The sequence below is a fragment of the Mytilus edulis genome, chromosome 5, assembly GCF_963676685.1.
Source record: "Mytilus edulis chromosome 5, xbMytEdul2.2, whole genome shotgun sequence".
Taxonomy (NCBI): domain Eukaryota; kingdom Metazoa; phylum Mollusca; class Bivalvia; order Mytilida; family Mytilidae; genus Mytilus; species Mytilus edulis.
This window is the reverse complement of record NC_092348.1, coordinates 53,556,439-53,580,053: the sequence shown is the minus strand read 5'-3', so window position 1 is coordinate 53,580,053 and position 23,615 is coordinate 53,556,439. Positions and strand designations below refer to the sequence as shown.

At 31.2% G+C, this 23,615-nt stretch overlaps 1 protein-coding gene across 9 annotated transcripts in view; it reads right to left on the bottom strand.

Annotated features, from left to right (window-relative positions):
- Positions 1 to 23,615, bottom strand: part of LOC139523931 (uncharacterized) — a 44,346-nt gene that overhangs the window by 15,963 nt on the left and 4,768 nt on the right. Inside the window, exons 1-4 of one of the 9 annotated variants that reach the window (XM_071318357.1) lie at positions 21,624 to 21,806; positions 3,184 to 3,341; positions 1,700 to 1,798; positions 794 to 1,130 (exon numbers count right to left, since the gene is read on the bottom strand). In XM_071318357.1, coding sequence (XP_071174458.1) covers positions 794 to 1,130; positions 1,700 to 1,798; positions 3,184 to 3,329 — 582 coding nt within the window. In that variant the 5' untranslated portion in view covers positions 3,330 to 3,341; positions 21,624 to 21,806. Of the gene's footprint in view, positions 1 to 793; positions 1,131 to 1,699; positions 1,799 to 2,252; positions 2,398 to 3,183; positions 3,342 to 7,606; positions 7,850 to 10,598; positions 10,665 to 13,551; positions 13,614 to 17,000; positions 17,432 to 21,623; positions 21,899 to 23,615 lie in introns of those variants that run through there. The other 8 variants (XM_071318356.1, XM_071318363.1, XM_071318361.1 and 5 more) reach the window with 8 other exon arrangements.

Sequence of the window (23,615 nt, the reverse complement as noted above, 5' to 3'; positions counted from 1 at the left end):
ACATCATGTTGAAAGAAAAAGGACCGAGATAGACAAATTTTATTTGTTGGATTGCTGTATCACTGACGTAAACGCAAAGTTCACTTTATTACTTTTTCAATATTTGTAAATGTCATTTTAGGTATTCAACCTTGACATCGCTATTAAAAAAATTGTTTCTGAATGTAGGTTTTCAACCTTAGCATCATATATGCGGGACTAAGCTACAAAGATTCCAGATAAGTCATCAGGCACATCTTTGAGTATAACTAGCCAATATTATTTGTTGATAGTAACGTAGAGGTAAGGTTTTTTTCTGCAGACTAATTGACGTTAGATTTCAGGTCAACTCATTTGAAAATGTACACGTTCCACAGAACCGTTTGCGTAAATAGATTTCAAAGCAGCACAGACAATTCAAACTATAATTGTGACAATTTTACACTACAACATCAAAGCAATGGAAGGAAACTGATACATATTCTTCTTTCATATGGTGGTAAAAGCAATGTCCGTACCAAGTTCATTATATCCAATCAAACTATTTACCAAAAGCAATTAAGATGTGCCTTATAACAGATGTTTTTCCCGGTAAAAATATAACATTGTTCAAACCTTTATGTCTCTCTCTCTCTCTATATATATATATATAATATATATCTACTTGATAAAGAGCATAAAAGCAAATGTGTTGTTGAAAAGGTAAAACTACCGTAAAAGTATTTATATGTATGATATAAATAATCTGATTTAACATTATATACACGCAATATCTTTAAAATATTATTAAAATGCAAATAACTAATTATAGTACCTTGTGGAGAAATCCTACATTGACCCATTCCTCTTCGTCTTTCCATTTTCCTTTAACGTTAATCTCGTTATGTTCAGAATCTATCTGATAGTATGGTATCCTCACAATAACACTTTTCTTTAAAGGATGAACTGTTGAATTTAAAATAAATATTTCACTTGTAAGGTGCTCATAATATGGCAATACAGGCGAATGCCGCCATCTCTGTGATGGTGGGGCTACTTGACATGATATCGAATCCTTTTTACCAAATAATCCCTCTGGAACTGTAAGTTTAGCTCCTAGTGGAAGTCCAAAATTTCCACCCTTCTTTCCAGGAGAGTAGCTAACTTTCAAGCTGTAAAATAAAACAAAAGAATCAGACTTCTAAAACAACCAATGTTTTACCTTCTTTATATTTTGAACTGAAAAATCTGTTCACTGGTGACAAACAAGAAACACGGATGCAAAATATCCTAAACATGCGTCATGTTAAAATGTATATTTGATAGGCATCAACCGTCTTCAATCTGTACTTTTTAAACATATACAGCAGAAAGTCCCGTACAAGCGGGATTCTGACATACTGTAAGTCTATTGATAACAAAAGATCATTATAATACAAAAATGCATTGTTATTATTTAATGTAATATTCTAATTTAACAGTCAAAATTAATATAAAAAAAACCCCAAAAACATAACAAAGTTAGTTAAACAAAAACATGGGAGTTTTCAATCCTTACTTTTAATAACAATTATTTACTTATTTGATACTACAATTTTCTATGTATACACAATTTTATTCTGATTCGTGTTTCAATTTTCATATGAATTTCACGGTGCTATACATTTCACCAAAGTATATTCCTCATACTTTTTAAATGTATAAAACATAACATATTTGATATAAAGAATATTTAACTTACTGGGCATCGTCATCTAACATATCCTTCTGAGTAGAATTAATTCCAACACTCCAGGAATTGGAAATTTGCTTATTTTTCATATTGCTGTCTATTTCTGGTCTGTAATGAATATAATAATCAGAATTTTCTATATATATCTCCATATTTACAAACAATATCAACATATACATGTATGTACTACTATCATGTACTAGAACCATTTAATTCGAATTGAAACAAGGTTAACAAGACTAGGTTACACCCCACAGTCTTTAATTTGATCCCCTGTACAATAAGGACATTCGGCAAATATTTTAAATTATAACGTAATCACCTATATCAACTCTTTACATTATATTATTTAATGTGACATAACAAAAACTTTCAAGTACATACATTTTCAAATATTTTAAATTATAAGCTAATCAGCTATGTCAACTTTTAACATAAAATCCTTTAATTTGACATAACACAAAAATACTGAAACATAACTTCAAATATTTTAATTAATAACTAAATCAGTTATGTCAACTTTTAACGTAACATTATTTAATATGCCATAACAAACACTTACAGATACATAACAGATCATAAAACAAGTGCACACATACAACCAATACACTATCAAACATTGTCAAGTGTTATATAAATATTGGTCAGTTTTGTATATAAAGTAAATCTCCGCTAATCTCATTTGTATGACATCATTTTGAAGCTTTGGAAATTAAATATTGATTTGGGCTTTAAATATTAATATGACGGTGGTCATAGCAATTCAACACAATACCAACCACTATGAAAATTTAATAGGTCGGCTTTGCATTAACGTTGGTCATATTAGATGCAAATGCAATTCAGGAATTAGCATTTGTTTAAATTCGTTTCGTAATAATGTTTTTCCACTTCGTAGATTATTTGGATAGATACGTGACTGTGGTCTCGTTGGTGCGCCACACTTTTGTTCCTGTTTTATATAATATTTTTATTGCTATTAAGATTTTTTTTTTTAATCTATTCATTTATTTCGTTTTAATAAGAATTTCAGGGTCTCAAGTTTATATTTCTTCGCGGTATACAAATATCTATGGACCATTTAAATCTCGTGTTAACGAGTTTTTATTTATAAAATTTTGCAAGTTGTAACAACGCTACATGTAATTATCTAACATTTGAATTGCTATGAACTGCAAAATGTAAATACAAATTAATCGAAGATATAGATACCGGAATCGAATGTTGTTTTTGCGTCGTACCATTCCATAATGATTGGGTTGTTATGACTAAAGGTTACATTTGATTCTATATAAGAAATGCTGATATGCCTAGAAGTATGTTAGTATCTTTCGATGACCCAATGTATGCGACTGGTTTTCAATTCAGCAACGAAAAAAGTGTGCTGTGCAACATTTAAAACTCCCCAAAACATTGTGACGGTTACCTTAAGCGTGCAAGATAAAACGGTTCCATTTAAACACCTCCACCTCCAAACAAAGGAAGAGGCTTACGGAGGAGTTGTCTCCCAAACTGGTGTGACAGTACCGGAAGTTTTGCAATCTTCTGCGTAATCATCTTCATTCATATCATCCTTATTACATTTATCACCACCCTCTAAAGAAAACCCCCATGTTGAATGCTGTTTTTCAATTCTCATTGCTTGTGATTCCTGTAACAAAGCAAGTTCACGTCGAATTAAGTTAATTTGTAACCAAAGGCTCAGTATTGGGCTCCTTTGTAGCTAATGACTTTTCTATCGAGAAAGGGGAAATGTTTTATAGTTTTGGAAACCGTTTTGAGCCTCTTTTAACCTTTTTTACACGAAATAAAAAAAGACTAAATAACAGATGACGATCTCAGATAAAAAGATCAATATGAAGACTTTTTCATTTTGATATTGTAAAAGTTTTTAAAATTTCCTGTAGTCTGATTCGAAAAGTAATCATAGAACTTATGATTTAAGAACTTTGGTCAAGATAAAATCTAAATTCTTTTTATATCAGTAAGGTGTTTATGGCCATTGTCCATGTGTAAGGCTTGTTTTAAGACTGTGAGTCAAAGGGTATCTATAGGTATCTTGATTTTTAAACTTTATTTGAACTTTTTATGCCCGTGGATTTTTTTCAAAACACGAATTATAATAATGAGAACTCCATTAAATTCAATTTAAGGTCGTTAAATGTACTTAAAAACGCTAAGTCAACACAAAAGTTACTCGATTTAAATAGCTGTTGGTGAAATTATATACAATAATTATGGAATTATCTTAATTCGATAATCTTACTATTTCTTTTCTAGTACAATATACCTCTGAATTAACGTTACTTGCGATCTTTTATTTGAATTTAAGGATATGTTAAACGTAGTCCTCTATGCGTGTCGAGTATACAATACCATCAATGTCAAATAGATTGAAAGAATATATATATGTTTATGACAACCTTTTATAAAGTAATTCAGTATTTTTATACTATCATAGAAACTATATTGATTTGATCTACGCCCTGTATGTCACAACTTATAATACATCTACATAGAACGAAAAGATCATAGTGAAATATGTATGTACTTAAATGAATGCTGCAAATAAACAGCTATTGTTGGCTTACAAACCAAACAGTTTGCTTCTCTGTGAATATGGGAATGGACTTCAACAGTAAAACCAAACATCTCGTTTTTGTTAAACGAATATAAATGATATAACTTTAAGAAAAGCAAACCATTCTTAAACAAGCTGATTTTACATGGTTTCATTTGCGATCGATATGTGACCCGATATGTTTCCCCCTGGGACACATCCGATCGATATGTGACTCGATATGCTTCCCCTGGGACACATCCGATCGATATGTGACTCGATATGTTTCCCCTGGGACAATCATATTTATACCAAATGAGGATATATCTTTTAAGCATGTCTATTTGCTCAAACAAAAATAACTCTTGTAATATAAATTTGCAAATTATGATTATATCATATTTCATTGATTTTTTTGATAAATATTGTGTCCTAGGATTACTGCACGTTTCATTTATACAAAAAAGATATCAATTAAATAAATTCCACAAGGAGTGTGTAATGGTAGTTGCGAGACAGTATTTTAATTTGATTAAATGTAGTGAATTGATATTTTACCACAAAAAGTTCTTATGAACAGCCTAGCATATATAAGGTTAATTTTTCGTATAGAGCTCGGGACCGAAAAAGAAAACGAAATTAGGCAAAGTTAAAATTAGTGGGCTGAAATATTTTTTGCTCGACTCAGACTTGTACACATTGTTAATATATATCTTTATTTCCTCCAATAATGAAGAGCATTAGTTAGATCGATAGTTAAAGTAAAGTTGGAAGATAGGACAGTATATTTACATACAATATATCAAAATTAACCTTTACACAAATATATAAACGTGAAGAATGCGTAACAAGAGAATAAGATTAAATGTTTATCAGCCTAAGAAAGTAGCAATGTTCACACAGTAGAATCTTTTACACAACTAATTGTCTAATATGTAGAAATTGTTCTATTCATCCAATTCAAGTCGCGCACATCCAGTATATGTTTCTGATGCAGGCCTTTTGAAACATAGTCCGTTCATCTTCGTTTAGATCAAAGTCTGTATGACATGATAAGATGCATGCTAAAAAGTCTTCGTCAGTTAAACTATGTAGATAGGCACTGAATTCGAAAGGTTAATTTTTCGTATAGAGCTCGGGACCGAAAAAGAAAACGAAATTAGACAAAGTTAAAATAAGTGGGCTGAAATATTTTTTGCTCGACTCAGACTTGTACACATTGTTAATAGTTAAACACTGTTATGACTCCGTTAGCTCAATAATAAATAATTCTTTATTTGCAAAACATACAAAAACCAATTTTGGTTATGGCAAATACATTGACGAAAACAAACATGATCAACCATAATGAAAACTCGACAATATTATGACTGCAAAATGAATACAAGCTGCTCAGTAGATCAAACTGATTATCGAACAGAAACTATCGTATTTAAACACTGCAGTTTCATGCGATTTTAGTAAACAATACAGTTTTATATCTGAAAGTAAAATTATCCACAGTTAATCTCTTAAAGAGCATATTTCAAAATAAACAAAGTTTGGAGAAATGGAATTCACAAAATAAACAAAGTTTGGAGAAATGGCATAAACAAAGTTTGGAGAAATGGAATTCACAAAATAAACAAAGTTTGGAGAAATGGCATAAACAAAATTTGGAGAAATGGAATTCACGGCAAACAATGGAAAGAAACCGAAAAATGAGACCAGCCCCCAACTACTAGATATAAATGGTTGTTTGTTATTTATGTATAATAGTTCCATGGAATGCACACACAAAACAGTCAAGTTCGACAACGATGTATACTTTATTATCATCACAAAATTTCAGAAATCGGAGAGGGGTGGTCAAACTAGAAAATGTAAACAAAAATTAGCATAACAGACTATTTCTTGTTGACAGTCAGGATTCTACTTCGTCAAAATTATCTCCCCATTACGCCAGTTCATTTTCACAATCGTAGAAATGGAAGCCATTGTAGGGATGACGCGCTGCCAATTTTGCTCTCAGAAACCGATAAAATTATCCACATTGCACCATTACGATCCTCATATGTCAGTTGTATTTTAAAAAACAAATGTATCAACTAGCTAATGAGCATCAGTTTATGATCTTGTCTGCATTGATTCAACTTAAAACTATTGTCTGATCGGTTGTCAGGTGGAATTTTCGAAAATTCATGAACATTTTATAAAACATTTAATTTAATATTTCGTGGAAGGGCAGACTAGATTTGTTTAGTGGTTGAAGACTATAAACCTTAGTTTTCACACACACAAAAATTATAATTTTTCGAAGATATGCATTTTCATCATCCAACTTGAAAGACTGTCGTCTTCAAGTACTTTCAGTAAAAAAAATAGCTATTCGAACACACCTACTCTGTTTTCGTGATTCATTAGATAGATATTTCACTTGACCCGTATATTTCATCTTTTAGTACTGTGATTATTTTATGTTATAAAGTTAACCTGTAGCTTTGGTATATAAAAATAATAGAATCTGAAGCGAGACGATGGATGAAATATTCTTGCTTTGTACGATATCAAGACAAAATATTCAACTCAAACACGCCCTAACATAAAAAGGTGCACTCGATTTTCTCTTTTCGATACAATTGTTACCCATTTTATTTGGAATTTTTTTCTTGAGTCGCATAATGGAAGGGCAGACACGAAAATTACTGAACTAATAGATTGATATGTTTTCCGTCCGTGATAAATTAAAAAAAAAAAAATCGGAGGTTATGCATTTTCTACATCCAACTTGAAAGATACCCATGTCGTCGACTTGATATCTAATTGTTATGCTTAACTATGTATTAAATAAATTGAAAACTTATGCAAATGGTGTTTTTAAAATAAAACACTTCGTTATAGAGAAGAAATTTTAAATTTTGTTTGTTTCTATTAACTTTTAAAATTTTTGTCACTATAGTAAACATTACAGTAAACATTTATCGCCTTCTCTAACAAAAAGCTTCGATTCTTTTGTTCTATTTCAGCCGGGTTTCCGACTGCATAAAGATACTATATGGAGAAGGAAAGGGTCAAAATCGAACCATATGAGACAGTCAAAACCATGTACAAAAAAATAAAAAGATCTTAAACCAGGCTTAAAATAAACTGACCTTAATCTAAGCAGTTCACTTTAAAGACAGCTAATTACACTGTATACGAATAAGAAGCGCCTTAAAAAATATTTTTCCAAATATAAAAAGAGTTTTAACGTAACGGTGTTATTAATAAATCGCGATCTGTATGGGGGAAAATGTGTATTAAGCTTACATCTGTCGACTATTCATGTGATTTGTATTAAATTAAATGTAATTAAATATTTAACAAAAAAAACTTACTTTCTATCTCGTTTCCTAGGTTTTCCTATTAAAGACATTATTTCCGTTCAAATCTTCTGTTGAAATGAAGATTTATTCTGACGCACAATTTAATTTTCACACAGCAACTCTTTAAAAACTAATCTACATACAAATAGATTTGTTTGGTCCATATACATTTAAAGGAAAGCTTTTATTACATATAAATGGAATACACTAGCGTCTATAAAGCAGGCATTCCTTCATTCAATGCGAATGAAAGACTGTAGGTATGCTTGATGTCTGAAATAGCTTACTGTTATAAAAAAGGTATTACATATTTTTGTAAAGCGGGTGTTTTTTTTCTTTTTATAACATATTGATGTGATAATTAACATGGTTTTGATGCAGGTTTGAAATACTATACAGTCAGGTTTATAGACTTTTTTTAATAATATTTTGCATACGTTTAATATAAGATGAACATCTTCTGTTGTAAGTTCAAATGAATTTTTACTAACTTAGAGGTTGTATATTAAAGCGATATTATCGATAAAACTTTGATTGGATGGAACATATTCAGAGATTACATCTTCGTCCTGAATATACAGACATGGTTTGTTACAAGGCGCTATTAACATGCACGAAGCACTGAAACTTTAACTTTTTTTTTTGAAAAACTTATGGTGAGTAAATAGTTTGGTTTCAATATAATAAAGACACATTAAAAAGAAACCAATGTATTTATAGGCGGATAGAAATGTGGACGTTACAATAAAACATATCTTAACAAAAAAAACAAAAAATGAAATGAAACATACAGTTTGATATTTCAGGAAAACCTACTTTGCCATGAGAGAACAATTCTAAGCCTCGTTTTGATAAAGTCTGTCAATGTCAACTGTAAGGGGGTATTAATTTGCTTGAAAATAACAAGTGGAAAATATCAAATTGTCATTGATTGTTAAAATAACTATTTCGTATAATACAAAAAACTAGTGGTATGAGTGTTAGATTTCAAACATGAAACCGAATTCTAATTAAATTATTGCAAGTTGACAACTGAATTCCTTTCAAAATACAATTATGTTATTTATGAAATGAATGCTCCATTTACTGATAATAGGCAGACGCGAGTACTTATTAAATCTTCCATTGTATTTTAAATCAGTACATTATTTCAGTAATGGTATAATTAACTTCATTGAAGGATATAAGGACACTTCTACGTCGTGTTTATGCCCACGTTACACTATGGTTAGGGCAAATGGTGTTGCCTGCGCGCAGTCCGTCACTCCGCTACGGTCCAATGAAATAAAAACGAAATGAGGTCAGTTGAGGAGCTAGTTCGTGGTGAAATCAATGAGTCTATTGGAGAAAGAATGAATTTGATAATCAAAGACTTAATGTTACAGTCTTGATGGCGAAAAACCCTCTACAAATAGATTTCATTTTTTCTCTCTCACAGAAATGGATGCAATTATAAATTGGACATAACCTTTTCTTTAATAAATGGAACTCATAAACTTTGTTAGCAATATTTATTTTTCAACTCAGTAAATATTTTGATGGGAAAATTTTCAGTGAATACCCCTATTTTCAATTTCGCATTAAGTATCACGATTTTCTATTCTTATAAAAAAGATTGTTATTCCATTTAGAATTCAATTAAACAAAAATACTTGTATAAGTGCATTAAATTGTAATGTCAATAATTTTAGATTGTTTAGACAATTACATTGGTCTTTGAAGGTATTGTTTATCTATCATGATTCAATCACTTTAACTATAATTGGATAGCAATTATAGTTTAAATGTGAACTTTAAGTACGTTCGTAATCAATTTCCGCATGGCTCCTTTCACTACTTTAGTAATGATTTCATTTGTTTTCTTATATTATCTCATCAGTCCTAACGACAATAACAATTAAATGCACATGTGCATTAAATGTAGAATTGATATAGATGAAACGAAATGAATTAAACAAACTATGTATGTCACAACAAAAAAACAAACAATCCAAAAAACTTCTCGATCTTTTTTTTTCATATTAACACACTGGATGTCGTCCCAATTTTTATCCCTTGTTTCGTTATTAACTTTCAAAATTGTACACCAACTTCTTTGATTTTAATGGTATTCGTACTTTGTGCTTGGAGGGTTGAGCGCTCGCAACCAAATTTAACCCAGGGTTATATTGAATTGAATGAACGAACAGTCGAAAATCTCTGTAAATTTGGCAACAAATGGCCAGTTGAATACCATGTCGTTTCAGACTACTGCTTTGACTTTTTTACTCTATGTACCTCATGATTTTATAAAAGAAATATTCGATTCTCTACACGGTATCGTCCTTTAAAACCCTAGTTTATTTTTTCATTATTAAATAGACATATGTAATTGACTAGATGTAAATCCAGTGAGAAAACGCAAACGAGGCCGTAAAGTCGTTTCAGAACTTTTATAAATATTACATATCACCAGAACCTAAACAAAACGTATTGATTTCTTTTGTAAAAACCACGACTTTAATTTTCTACTCTAGACATCTTTTTTCGATTATTTTTTTCTATGCATTATTGCATAAGGTGGAAAGAAAGACCAGGTCTATAACAAGAAGAAAAAAAAACAAGAACGAAACACAAGGACACATTTGGAAATTTGATGGCAGTGATCATGTCCTGGGAAATCGTTAAAAAACCTTTTCAAGATGAGTAGACTTAAACAAAAGTTAACAGAGAAAGCAATGCTATCATATATATTTTTGTTTTGTTTTATCGGTTAATGTTTAAACATATTCATAAATACTCAAACACGATTGAAAGTCCCTGAAGTTCGCTTACATTCACTGTGGAGTTGATATTAGTCATTCCATTTGAAACATTGTTTCTTGATAACTATTCGCTGTATGTTTCAATATTTAATGTTTTAAAATAAATGTTTAGCAACATACTATTGTTATTTTATAAATAAAGTATTTGGTAATATATAATTCATCAGTTATTATCAAATTTAAATAAAAAAAGGACCTACCTTGACGAATTTGATATTTCCCGAAGTTTTAATTAGCAATATTGTACGATTCTATTTTATAGATCATTTACAAAGAGAGGTAAAACAAACAATCGAAACCTTTTGTCCGATTAAAACCTACCCTAAATCAATAAACATATTTACTTGACTCAATATGAACCTGCCCATATTTGTTAAATCTACATTATTTAATACTACTATTTATAAATAGAAACAAATGTATAGGGTCGCTATGGTCAAATATTTATAAGTTCATTGGGAACATGTCTTTGACACTCCAGGAAAGAGTAGCTACGGTCAGACATGAATCAGTGGTTTATTGGCACATGTCTTTTCTGTTCTTTGACCTTCTGGGTAAAAGCTTTTATTTGGTCGCTAGTGTCAGACATTGTTTAGATCAAAAGAAAATGTCTTTTCCGTTCTTTGATATTCTGCAGGAAACGTGAATTGAGCTGCTATAGTCACATTGGAACATGCTTTTGGTAGGATCATCATAGTCAGACGCTAATCAGATCATTGGAACAAGTTTTTCTGTTCTTTTGACATTTTGAGAAAAAAATGTGTGAAGGCTCCATGAGGTCAGATAATTTCCAAAATGAACGTTTTTTTGTTTATCAGATTTGAAAATTCATACCTGAAAACTTTATGAGCAATCATTGATTGACATAAAACATAAATTTGTTAAAATAAACGAAAGAGACAAAAACAGATACATGTATAACAAAACAAATAAAAGTGTCACAAGAAAGAACATTTTTATCAGCGTTTCTATTTCACTGGTGAAATACCGGAAGCAACATAAGACAAATTTGAAAAAGCAGCAGTGCTTGTATCTGGTTTCTTATGTTTATATTATAGTTTTGACGATTTTGTTAAGAAAAAATATCAAATTCAGATACAAAAAAAGAAACAATAATTATAAAGAAAAAAAAATCCTTTATCATGACTTGTCACAGTGAAACAGACAATGGAAAGTCGTAAATCCTGTTATGTTTCTGCTGTCGGATATTACTTAAAATACTTTAAAATTGCGATTTGAAACACACGAGAAAACCATGACTTCCGAATCACCATCATCACGAAACTCAATTAAAAATTGTTCTTTTAGATTGCACTAGCAAAGTACACCTGACATAAAATCAAATATATACATTAAAGGATATTAATATATATGTATACATTTCTATAGCTCTTTAAGAGGTACTCAGGAAATTGTTTGTTTGGATTGACCAACCAAAACAAATAGAGGGTTCCAAATATACCTTTGTGAAAGTTGTACTACCACTCATTGTATTCCTAGGATAAAACCCATCAGAACTTATTGTTGACGTACTCTACCAGATCACATATCATAATAACTTTTTAACCACTTGGGTGTTTAACTATATGGAAAGATTTTAATAAACAGTAAGCATTTAAACATTAAATGACATTTTAATATGTGACATGGCATTAATTCTGATCTCTCGCATACCTTTCCGAAAATATAGTGGCTGACAAAAGTAATGCAACACATAAGATATATGCCGTATAATTCGCATATATAATATTCTGTTTCTGCAACTACTTAGTATTATGTGCGATCTGCTTTCTTATAGAATAAATACTTTCGCCACAGATGATCCCAGATATGTTCAACAATGTAATCTTTCTTTCTTGGTCTATAATAACGTTTTGTCTCTAAATGTGAATTATTGTGTCATTTGTCACCTTAAGTTGACATGTCACAAGCAACAGCCGAGAACAACTAGTTTTAGAACAGACACTACGAATCCTTCCTCAGCAAGTCGTTTCCCCCATATTTTTTCTTGTGTTCGAATTGATTCTTTGCATTCAATTGTAGTTCTTTGTGTGTATTTTTGTCCTTTTTAGAGTGCTTATTTCCCCAATCCAACCCTACCCAAAATTCTTTTTTTAATATCCTCATCTGTTCATTGTATTGATTCAAATGCATTAGACTAGAAGTGTTGCTTTATTAAATGCTGTCAGTATACATGAAACAGGTAACCAACCAGGTGATTTACCATATCTCTTTGTAAACAGTTTTTGTCATAAATAAACACAAGAACTTCCATGTCTCTGACTTTGATCCTGGTTTATTACACCTACTATGATTTAATACATATTCTAGGTAAATCATAGACTTCTAAGTAGTCACTTCTTAACTTCTAGATTATAAATTATATCTCGAACTTGAAATTGCATAAGAAAGGTACAAACTAGAAATACTTCTACTATCGATTTTCTACATTAAATCTACGTTGAGAGCTCACGATGACTTGACATGCAGCGATTCAAATTAAGATCTTTATAAACAATTATTACATAAAATTTATTGAGATATATGCTTTATGTACTGAAAAACGTTCATAGCAACCAACAAGAGGCAGTCTGGAACTTTATTTATTCACAAAAGGAGATTTGTTTATAATATGTAAATTTGAAAGCAACACGACATCATAAATAACCATATAAAGTATACGCATGATTCTTTCTGTGAAATTTAGCCTTTTTATCATAATTTTTTTTTAAATAATTTTAAAATGTGTAACTTTATTTCGTTAAAGACCAATACAACTCATTCCCTCTAGTGAATGTATACACAAAGCAGTCTGGGAATTTTAGTACTCATTACTAGCAGGAGGATTTTGAAAATAAATAACTCAGCCTTGATAATCACAAAAATAAATGGTTTGTTCTGTGGTAGTTTGAAAATGAATTACCTGACTTGCAATTTATTGAAAATAAATAACTCAGCAGGTCTAATCGAAAGTACGAGATGCCACCAGATTCTTCAAAAATACATCTTTCCCCCCCCCCCCCAAAAAAATAATATTGGGAAACACTTCCCAAATCTTTTACTAATAAAAGTAAAAATATTATTAAAATATACTTGAAATGTCTAAAAATTGGTTTCATTTAACTTGTGGTATATTTTCTCAGGAACACTTACCTCACTTTTATTACAGGACCGTAACTACATTGAGGCAAATGCCTCATGTAGGAAAGTTCAAAACCAAACGCTTGTCTACATATCAAATTGTGTTCATGCTCGAGTGTTCATGCATGGCGAGTGCCTTGTGAATTTTTATTCACTGATGAAAATGTGTGTACTTTTTCGCCAAAATCTGCTATGATGTATTATTAAAAAAAAACTTATATTATATAATTGTAGATAATAATGTGTTTTGTAGAAATGTTTTTTTATAGTCTCTCATAACTCTTTTTAGAGTGGCTCATGTTGTTTTAAATATTATTGTTATTTTATTAATGTATAAATGTATGTCAATTTTGAGGTGAGACTCAAATAAAGTATTTGTCTATTTGTCTTGCCTTGCAAGAAGCAAGTTCTGTTCTCCCTCAAACGTAGACCCTGATTTTTCGGGATCAACGTTTCTTATTCATTTGTCTTTTGTTCATTGATTGCCCTCCTGTATTCTGTAAGTGTTGCATGTCTTTTGTAATTTAGTAATTTTGTTATTAACATGATCATGAGTTTAAAAAAAAACCAGAAGCCACAGACTTATCTATGTGAATTACATTTTTGCTTTATCTTGCATATTGGTCTTTTGCTGTTATCCCTAGAAACCTAAGTCTTACACTGAATCTATAAATTTTGCTTTGAGACAAAAATATTGTCATAAAATTATTAAAACAAAACTTGCATTCTTATAGATTAAGAAAGGGTCTGGGGAAAACCCAGAAAGCATGATTTTGCATCATTTGTTCTATAGCTTTTTGGACCTTTAGTGGCTGCAAAACCCTTCAAACAATATTTTGCCTCGCTCCACTCGGCGAAGCATGTTCGCAAAGGCTAAATACAACCAAACTTTAATACTGTGTATGTATGCAATACATGCATATATATGTATATGCAGTTCAGACTATACACGATTCATTTCTGCAGAGGATGATGATTAATTCTGATTTAATGGCACATAATCACTTGACTATACATGTATTATTCATAATTCACAAATAATTTTAAAAATTGTATGTTATAAATATATTGTGAAAATAAATAATCGGTCCCTTACTTTTATGAAAATGAAAAATCTTGTTTCAATAGTGCAGAAAATAGATAACCTGTCCTCTTAGTTTACAGAAATAAATAACCAATCCAAAACAAGTCCTCCTGCCCCCCTCCCCAGAATATCAAATGGTCGTCCCCTAACAAGTCACAAATATGATCACGTTTGATTTTGTCAGTTTTTATAGAAAAAACTTCTCCCAGAATATGTTTTCTGCGATAAAAGATCAACTGGAAATTTTGGCTCACATTAACACATAAAAACTTAGAAAAGGACAATTGTTTTCAAAAAAGTAAATGAAACAGCGACACGATGAAACTGTTTTGACTTTGACTTTCAAACCATTTTATCATTCTTATCTTGAAATTCCGGTTTTACAAGACAGCAACATAACAATTACGGTAACGATTTTACTACGCTAATGCGCATTTCGATAATTAACGTCTGTTCAGTAATGCTCGGAGCCAACATAATTGAAAAAACCTTCGCCTAAATAGTTTATTTGGACAATAGCATATACCACAAAGTAAACTTTTCAACCAGTATCAAATAAGAACTTATTATTAAAATTGGAGTTCGCTTTGATAAGAAAGGGGTACATAAAACGCTGTAAATCTTTACAAATATTAATCATCTGTTCTACAAAAGAACGATTCAATTATTAAAAGTAAAGTTTTTTTTTTCTTGTGGAATATTGCATGGCGTTCAAAATGTCTTTTATTTTCATTTGTACATTTAATGGGTGGAAGTTGGCCCTTATCCAGCTTAAGATTGGTGAGGACAGCTTCATTATTGTTCATCAAACATTACTAGCGTTTATGACATTTAAAAATGCACTTAAAACACTCCATATTTGACATGCCAATACATTCACTTATAGTCGTTCGTCCGATGTAAATACTGTTTAATTTATATGTAGACCTTTAAAACAATTACAAATACGTTAATTAATAATTGAAAATATCACAACACAACTTCCTGCCTTAAATGAAAGATAAATGCAAAAATAATTGATACTGATCAGTAAAAGGGCTAGGATGATTGCCTAAAATTGCTTACATCCACTTTATTTGAAATTTTGGGTGGATAGTTGTCTCATTGGTAATCATACCGGTATCTTTTGTATTGTGACTATCTTTCTCCCCAGAATAGAAGTATGTATAACGATAATGGTTGGATTGGAAGAAATGACAGAACTTTTAATATAACTTTAATACAATCCAAAGTATTATACTGTTGGTTTCTACTGGATATTACAGTATAGAAATTAGTACTTGTACACTATAGACAGAAACATCTTGCAGAGCTGATCAATATTTTGAAACACTTCAGGTTATCCCGTTTAAGATGGGGTTCGCGTTGCTTAATCTTCTAGTTTTTCAGTCTAGTGTCTTCTGGACTGCTGATTGGTTTTATAATCTTTTGACCATGGTGTTATTTTTTTATCCGAATAAGGGCACCAGTGTAATCAATGAGATCTGTACTTTGAGTATTATTCTTGTTGCTTGTTTTTGTGCTCTTTCATACATTTTTTACTTGCTGTAAAATCTGAAGTCCGTAAGTAAGTTTTTTTTTGTTGCTGTCTCCGGGGAGGTACTTAACGGTACGAGTTTTGCTCTTTTGGAGGCTGTACGGTTTTTGAGTTCTGTAAGATATTTTATTATATATTGTGCATACTGTGATAGCCGTTAAGAAAATTTTAATAACTTTAGATTGGATTATAAGTTCCGGGATTCTCCGCCAATCCAGCCATTATTGGAATACGTACTTTAACATTTGGGAAAAGATAGAAACATTAGAAAACATAGTCTATACAGAAGTAAGGAGATGTGGTATGAAGAGACAACTGGCTACCAAGGTTCAAATGAAGATGATGTAAGCAAAAAGGTGATAATCTTACCCCTTTCTGATTTAACAAATGAGTTATCGTTATTGTTCCTGATGTAATAAAGTATCGAAGAAATTTAGGACGTCCGAATTAGAAAAATCAAATTCTTATTATATGAATTTGATTTAGGGCAAGCAAGCACTAATATTTTGTAAAAATTAATAAAGTATTGAAAAAAAAAATGTAACGACCTCTGTAATATGCATGTATTTCTTCCATTTCCGTTTTGAAATAACTTAAATCGAAAACGAAATTGTATGACATGCAAACATTATAAAAATTATTATAAAAAAGACAGACAAACAAAACACAGTATTTGCAGCTTTAAGAAAAGCAAATAAAACCGCTTTTGTGTATCTGAAACTATCTGTGTGAATATAAAAAAAATCAATTTAAACTTTAAATAAGAATGCAGTCCATTAAACTTAAATATTCTCTTAAAGTGACATAAAATGAAAAAGAAAATGATAATCTAAATCCTACCTTGCTTCAGCCATGGTGTTTATGTTTTAATTTTCAGCAAGACTGAGTTATATCCTTTCTGTTATAACATTTTATTATTTGGCAGATACCTGTTTTCACAGATAAAACTATTTAGTATATAGCTAATGTGGTTGTTCACATACAACAACCAAGCTATATTCAATCACTTACGAGTACGCCAATAAATTTTGATGTGGAACATTAATAGCTTCTATTATATCAGTTTTATGCTTCGCAAATAGTGAAATTCAATAGTCAAATTAAATCTTCAAAAGTTAATCATTCTAATTGTGCATTCAAATTGATTTATTCATATGAATCATTTTTTTTAAACCGGCGTTAAACAAATGGTTATATCAAATGGAACATTTAATGCTAATAGCTTTCCGATATAATTACAACCTTAATCAACGACCGAAATATTGTTTGTCAATGAAATATCATTTCCAAACAAGCAGGAGGTGATCCCGTATTGATTGAGGAGAAAACAAACCGATATACGTACTACAGTAAAACAAAAGACCCAAAAAGCGTTTAAGACATTCGAGACAACAGTGCTATTCGGAACACCCCCTACTAAGTGTTACGTAAACCTGTACAACCTATGCAGTTGGGACTGAGAATGTCGTCTGATAAAGATAAATAGACGGCCGATTATGAAGATTTAAGTTAATTTTGAATAAACGCTGTTTTGAAGAAAAAAATACTCGTGAATATAATTATATTTGGAATTTTTGTTTCTTGACAGATTAATATCAGAGACATATGTGTATATATATATGTATATATGTCTCTGTTGATACAAAAAGACTGGCTTTTTGTAGTCAGTTCAATCAAACTATTATGTAATATAATATATCAAACTTTAAACAAAATGAATAAAATATCATATCAGCAGTTGGCCTGCAGAAAAATAATTCATATCGAGTAATTTCTATCGATTTGTTTGACTGACAAACATTAAAAACACACAAAAAACAAAACAAGTTGAACATTATCACACTTCTCCACAGTCCGCTGCACATTTATGCAGAGGAACAAGCTTATTTGATATCATGTCAGAAAATATCTTCCGTTAAATAATTTTATTACTGTAGTATTTGCAATGGTTATAATTATATTCGAAATTAAAATACAGAACTATAATGCAGAGAAGTATATTAATAATAATATAAAAGCATTATGTATATAGTCTATGTACCAACTCTCTATTTGATGTCTGTTTACTATAGAAGTTCAAGAACAGGAAAAACAAATAGATGTAGGGTGTACGTCAGTTAGACAGCGACCTATCGACACAAACTACCAATAAAATAAGACAAACCTTTCTGACTTGGTTTCAAATAAAAGCTACAGTTAGTATACCGCTGCTGAATAGTCATAAATCGATTAAGCGAGAACAAATACCGGTTACAAACCAAAACTGAGGGAAACATCAACTTTTAGAAGAAAACAACGATACCAATAAAATATTGTATAGAGATATATTTTTTTCTGAGACAAGTTCGTGCGTGGATGATGAATAAATGACAGGAAATTCAATCGCACTGTAATAACTATTATATTGTAGTGATACAAATCAGTATACCTGGGACTGTTATACTAATATACTGTGGATTCATTAATATTTCGTTGGATACCAATTTTCTTGGATTTCATGAGTACAGGAGAACCACGAATTTAAATGTTCAACGAATTACAAATTTCCTAAAGGAGTGAAGGCAGACTTTGCCAATACCACGAAATTCAATATCCACGAATATGCAAATTTTCTTCAACCACGAAAATTGGTACCAACGAAAATAATGAATCCATAGTAATAATAGTAAAATAACAGTTGCATGTATATATAAGTTGCATCCATATGTATAACATTCTATTCTACTATTCTTATAATAGTGCAGTGCAAGTGTATGGTGACACTCTTCTGTAAAAAAAAATCAATTTTTCTAAAAGATTGGATATGAGAAGCCATTCATATTTTCCCGAAAAACAATTACAGAGTTACCGGTCCATGCCGGGAGTGTTGCAAAAGGTTCTTGAGTTATTCTTCCGCAAGCGTTTACACAATTTTTGGGTTTTTACTTTTCTATATATATCTAACGACAAAACATTTTCATAGTTTACTATTAATTTGTGTTTTAAAAAAAAAATTTTTTTAGGAGTATCCATTGAAAAAATGAATTTAAAACAAGCGATAAGTAATGTTAATTTGCACTAGATAATGTCCGTGGATCTATAATTTTTATAGATCGGTCGAAAACCTAAAACTAATTTGCATAATGTAAATTTAGGCGATAGCAATACATCGGAATGACCTCACGGTCATCTCGATGTAAATATATCAAAGAGATAATTGAAAGTTTTAAGTCAAAGATCAACCAGAAAAATCTCGAAAGGACAAACAACTTACATGTATTTCAAAAACACTACATATACAAACTGAAGGCTAACATCTTAACATTACTAAAGCGAAATATTGTTTCCAAACCGGCCTAACTGTTATGAATCACCAAAATTTTGGAGACAATGAAATATAATGTGAAGAATAAACTTCAAGGAGACCACAACCCAAACTACAATTTGTACACAAGTTAACCAAAATATAAACAGACAGTTTCAATAGAGATCATATACTTTTGTACTTCTCCCAAAAAATGTGTATACAAGCAGATAAACAACTGTGTGAATGTTCATTTAATTGGCATCCACCCGATCAGCTTTAATGGAGATCACGAACTCCAAGGCGATTTGTTCAGGAGAGAATATCAATAAAATTATGGTAATTAAAAATCATAACTGGCATCAAGGTGATACCTGACATTCAATAAATAAATCTGATTAAACTATGTGGACCGGTGACATGTATTGATCGTGTGAATTGCCTTCTCCATTAGTTAAAACGTTCCAATTCTCATTAATTCTTTGATAGCTTTTGGAAAGCCATCAAACTATACCCTGCAAAATTGTAATATCCGGCTTACAATGTTTCGTGGAACGGTCCATTGAAACTTTGTGTAAATCAATTGCCCCGCAGATCGTTTACAATTTAGAGAATTTATTTCATCGAATTTATATGGCTGGTTTTTTTTTTTGGCTACGAGTTATTTTTTAAGCTAAATACACACAAGTACAAATGCACTTATGTGATTTCTAGAGTTCTTTCCAACTAAATTATGTTAGGATTTTAAGTACCAATTCTGAAGTTTTTTTTCTTAATCTTTTTATCGATATGATTTATCCGAATGAGAAAAGTAAATATAATAGGAGCTGATTCCTTTTTTCGTACATTATAAGTTTATTCTGTCTAATAATTATGCACGAATGATAGACGGTATGTTTATAGATATAAAGAGATGAGGTATGACTGCCAGTGAGACAAGTCTCTTTTTTCATAATTCATATATTCCATCCTAAATTTTTCAGGGTGAGAAATTACTGATGGATTGTTTGCATTACGTTCAGTGGCCAATATTCGTGCATTTTCAGGAGGAGAATTTTTAAACGGTCCACCATTAGCATTGCAACTTAACAAAAAGGGCATGGTAGACAGAGACACACATTTTGCCTTACTGTAAACCATTAACAGACCTCTCAAAGATTTTCTAAAAGGATTAATTTACATCCAGAGAGACAGATATCACCCTACTCGAGGCATTGGATTTAACGCCCAAATTATACTTGGCCGTGTGTTCACGCATCCCATACCGTCGAACGGGCCACTTTAGCATCGGTAATCTACACTAGATGAACATAATTCCTGTTCTACAGTCAACCCTTGTTGTTAGAAAAATGAATTTACTGACATTCACAGTACCACAACCTCTAAACGCTTTGATATGTTTGTAGATTGCAGTTTGATATTAAATGGCAGGGAAATAGATCACATCTCTTTCCACAAAATAGGGTTCAGATATATGATTTATCAAAATTGTCTTAAGCTTTTAGCTTCTTCAATAAAATTGTTGGATATTATTTACGGTAATTCTTTCTTTTTTATAGAGAAAACAGGCGAAAGATACAAAAGGGACATCCAAATTCACAAATCGACAATAAACTGATCATGGCAAAAATAGAAAAATACACAAAAGACAAACATCACTACAAAACACAACATAAAAAAAATCCCTAAAGACTGAGCAATGCGAACATCACCAAAAACCGGAGGTGATCTAAGGTGCTCCGAAGTAGAGGCAGGTAGATTCTGCTCCACCTGTCACACCCGTGGTTAAAAAAAGCCGGCGATGATCACATTCGGGAAGAAGAGGGTGGGATCAAAAATGAACAACAGCAATAAAAACATTTCGAGAACTTGAACAAAATTGGTAAACTATTAGTGAAAGAGATTTTTATTTTTAGCCGGAGTATCCAAACACATATTTGTATTATGAATTTAACTATAAAAATGACCTTTTAAATGTTTAACTTGAAAGGTATTGAATTAAAATAGTATTACTGTTTGAATAACTGAATAAAACACGAATTGCACATAAGTGATAACTTTGTGAAATATTATATTACCATGTCAATGAAATATTTAGATCTATTGTGGCGATATCGGGTCCTATGGATATTAATCATTCTACCTGTTGAAATGTTTAATACTTTAATTAACAAACTCACCTTAGTTCCGTAGCCTGCTTTTTGCTTTTGGTTGTTTCAAATATACAAATTCCAAGTTTGTTGTAATAAAAAGGTTCAACATATATTCGATGAATAATGAAGATCGAACATAATTTCTATTAAAATTTACACACAATGCCCTTGCATATTTAATGCCCACGTTTTTGATATTTATTTTCGGTCATTTAAATGTCAAAGACGAACTAACAAGTTTGAACAGTATCCGCCCAGTCGAGCGTTTAACTATTGATAACGAATACCGTCCATTGAAATGAATTTATTCCTCAATGGAATATATCTATAAAAAGTTTATGGGAATTACGGGGGTCTGGATGAATATTTATTTACTTACAATCAAGACGTTAAACTTGTCCTGAGTTTATTATTCAGGTTTACAAACTAGCGCAGAGAACATTCATTTAGATTTTATATTTTATAAAGGGAGAAGAGAGATGATGCGAGAGAGTGCAGATTGATTGATTTGATTTTTGGTGTTTTAACGCCACATTTAAGCACTGCATTTAGGCTTTTTCGTGGCGGTCAGCTTTTATTGGTCGAGAAAGCCGGAGTGCCCGAAGAAAACCACCGACCTTAGATAGGAAAACGGACAATTCTATTCAATTAAGATTGAAGTCAAGTGCACCCACACGAGCAGAGTTCGAACTGACAACCTCAGAGTTGACTGGCTAGTGATTACAGTAGTAACTACTTAGGCCACTCGACCACCGAGGTCCCTGAGACAGTGAAGAAAATTAATGGTCAAAATAAAGTATAAAAAACAATACACAGAAACTTAAGAATGGGCAACCTTACAATTGTTGTTGTTACCACACCTTTTCCTCAAATTTGACATGACCGAATGTGTAATTTCCATGAGCAACACGACGTCTGTATATGTGGATTATGATCTGCTTACCCTTTTTCGGTATCTGAGATAACCAACATTATTTATGGGTATGTGTTGATTAGTCTTTGTATGTTGTGTTTTGCACACTGTTTGTCATTTTGTCTTTTTCGTTTTATTTATCATGGTATTGTATATTATAATTTTCGCTTCGGTATCTTTTGCCTATAATTTACAATAGAAACCTATTTGTATTTCACGATCTAAATGACCAGGTACACACAAACTGTGTAAAACACTGATATATGAAAAAATGCTGACCAGACGTAAACTGAACCATTTCTTGCCACTGCATCGAACTTTCTGCGTCCTTTTTGTAACGGATAGTATTTTTTTCAAAATGTACTGGCATTTCTTCTTCGATGAAAAGTTGGGCAAAGGGTACATGCCATTAATTAGACTGATTAGGAATGTGTATGCGGCATTCCTCCGGACAATTCAAAGAAGCCCATGCACACACCTACTACTTTATTTGGTTGTTTTCATTTAGTACGTACTTGTGTTATTTTAATGTTTGTTAAAAATTATAGATCGCACTCGATATGTTAGTTTTCCAATAAGTTTGGTTTAGGTCGGTGGTGAAGCCATGACAACTTTGGGTGTATATGTTTCATGCTTTATTACATAAATTAATTACATATGCATTTATTTCTATAAGTGTTTCTTTAAACAGAATTTTTTATCCTATACCGATTTCCATGGTTTTATTATTGGAATAACTGGAAATATTCATATATTAACCTGCAAGTTCTTTCCATGTTCAGGAGCCCTTGGGTTGATTAATATGAGTAATCAATTGGAAAATATTTAAATTGTCGTTGATTTAAACTTTGCGACAACCAACATGGCGTATTTCTTTTTCAATACGTTATTCAGTGTGGTCAGACTGCATAACGTAGCAAGCGGTCACGTTTTATCTATCACGATAGATAATCAAGATTTGAAGCAGATATCCACGAAAATGGATACCAGATATTGTAAATATGGAATTTTGAACTTTAATTGACATCTTAGAATGCAAAGGAAGGGCGGAGGATTTCACAGTCGATAGTTCGAAAAGGACCAACAAACAAATTTGATGATATCTT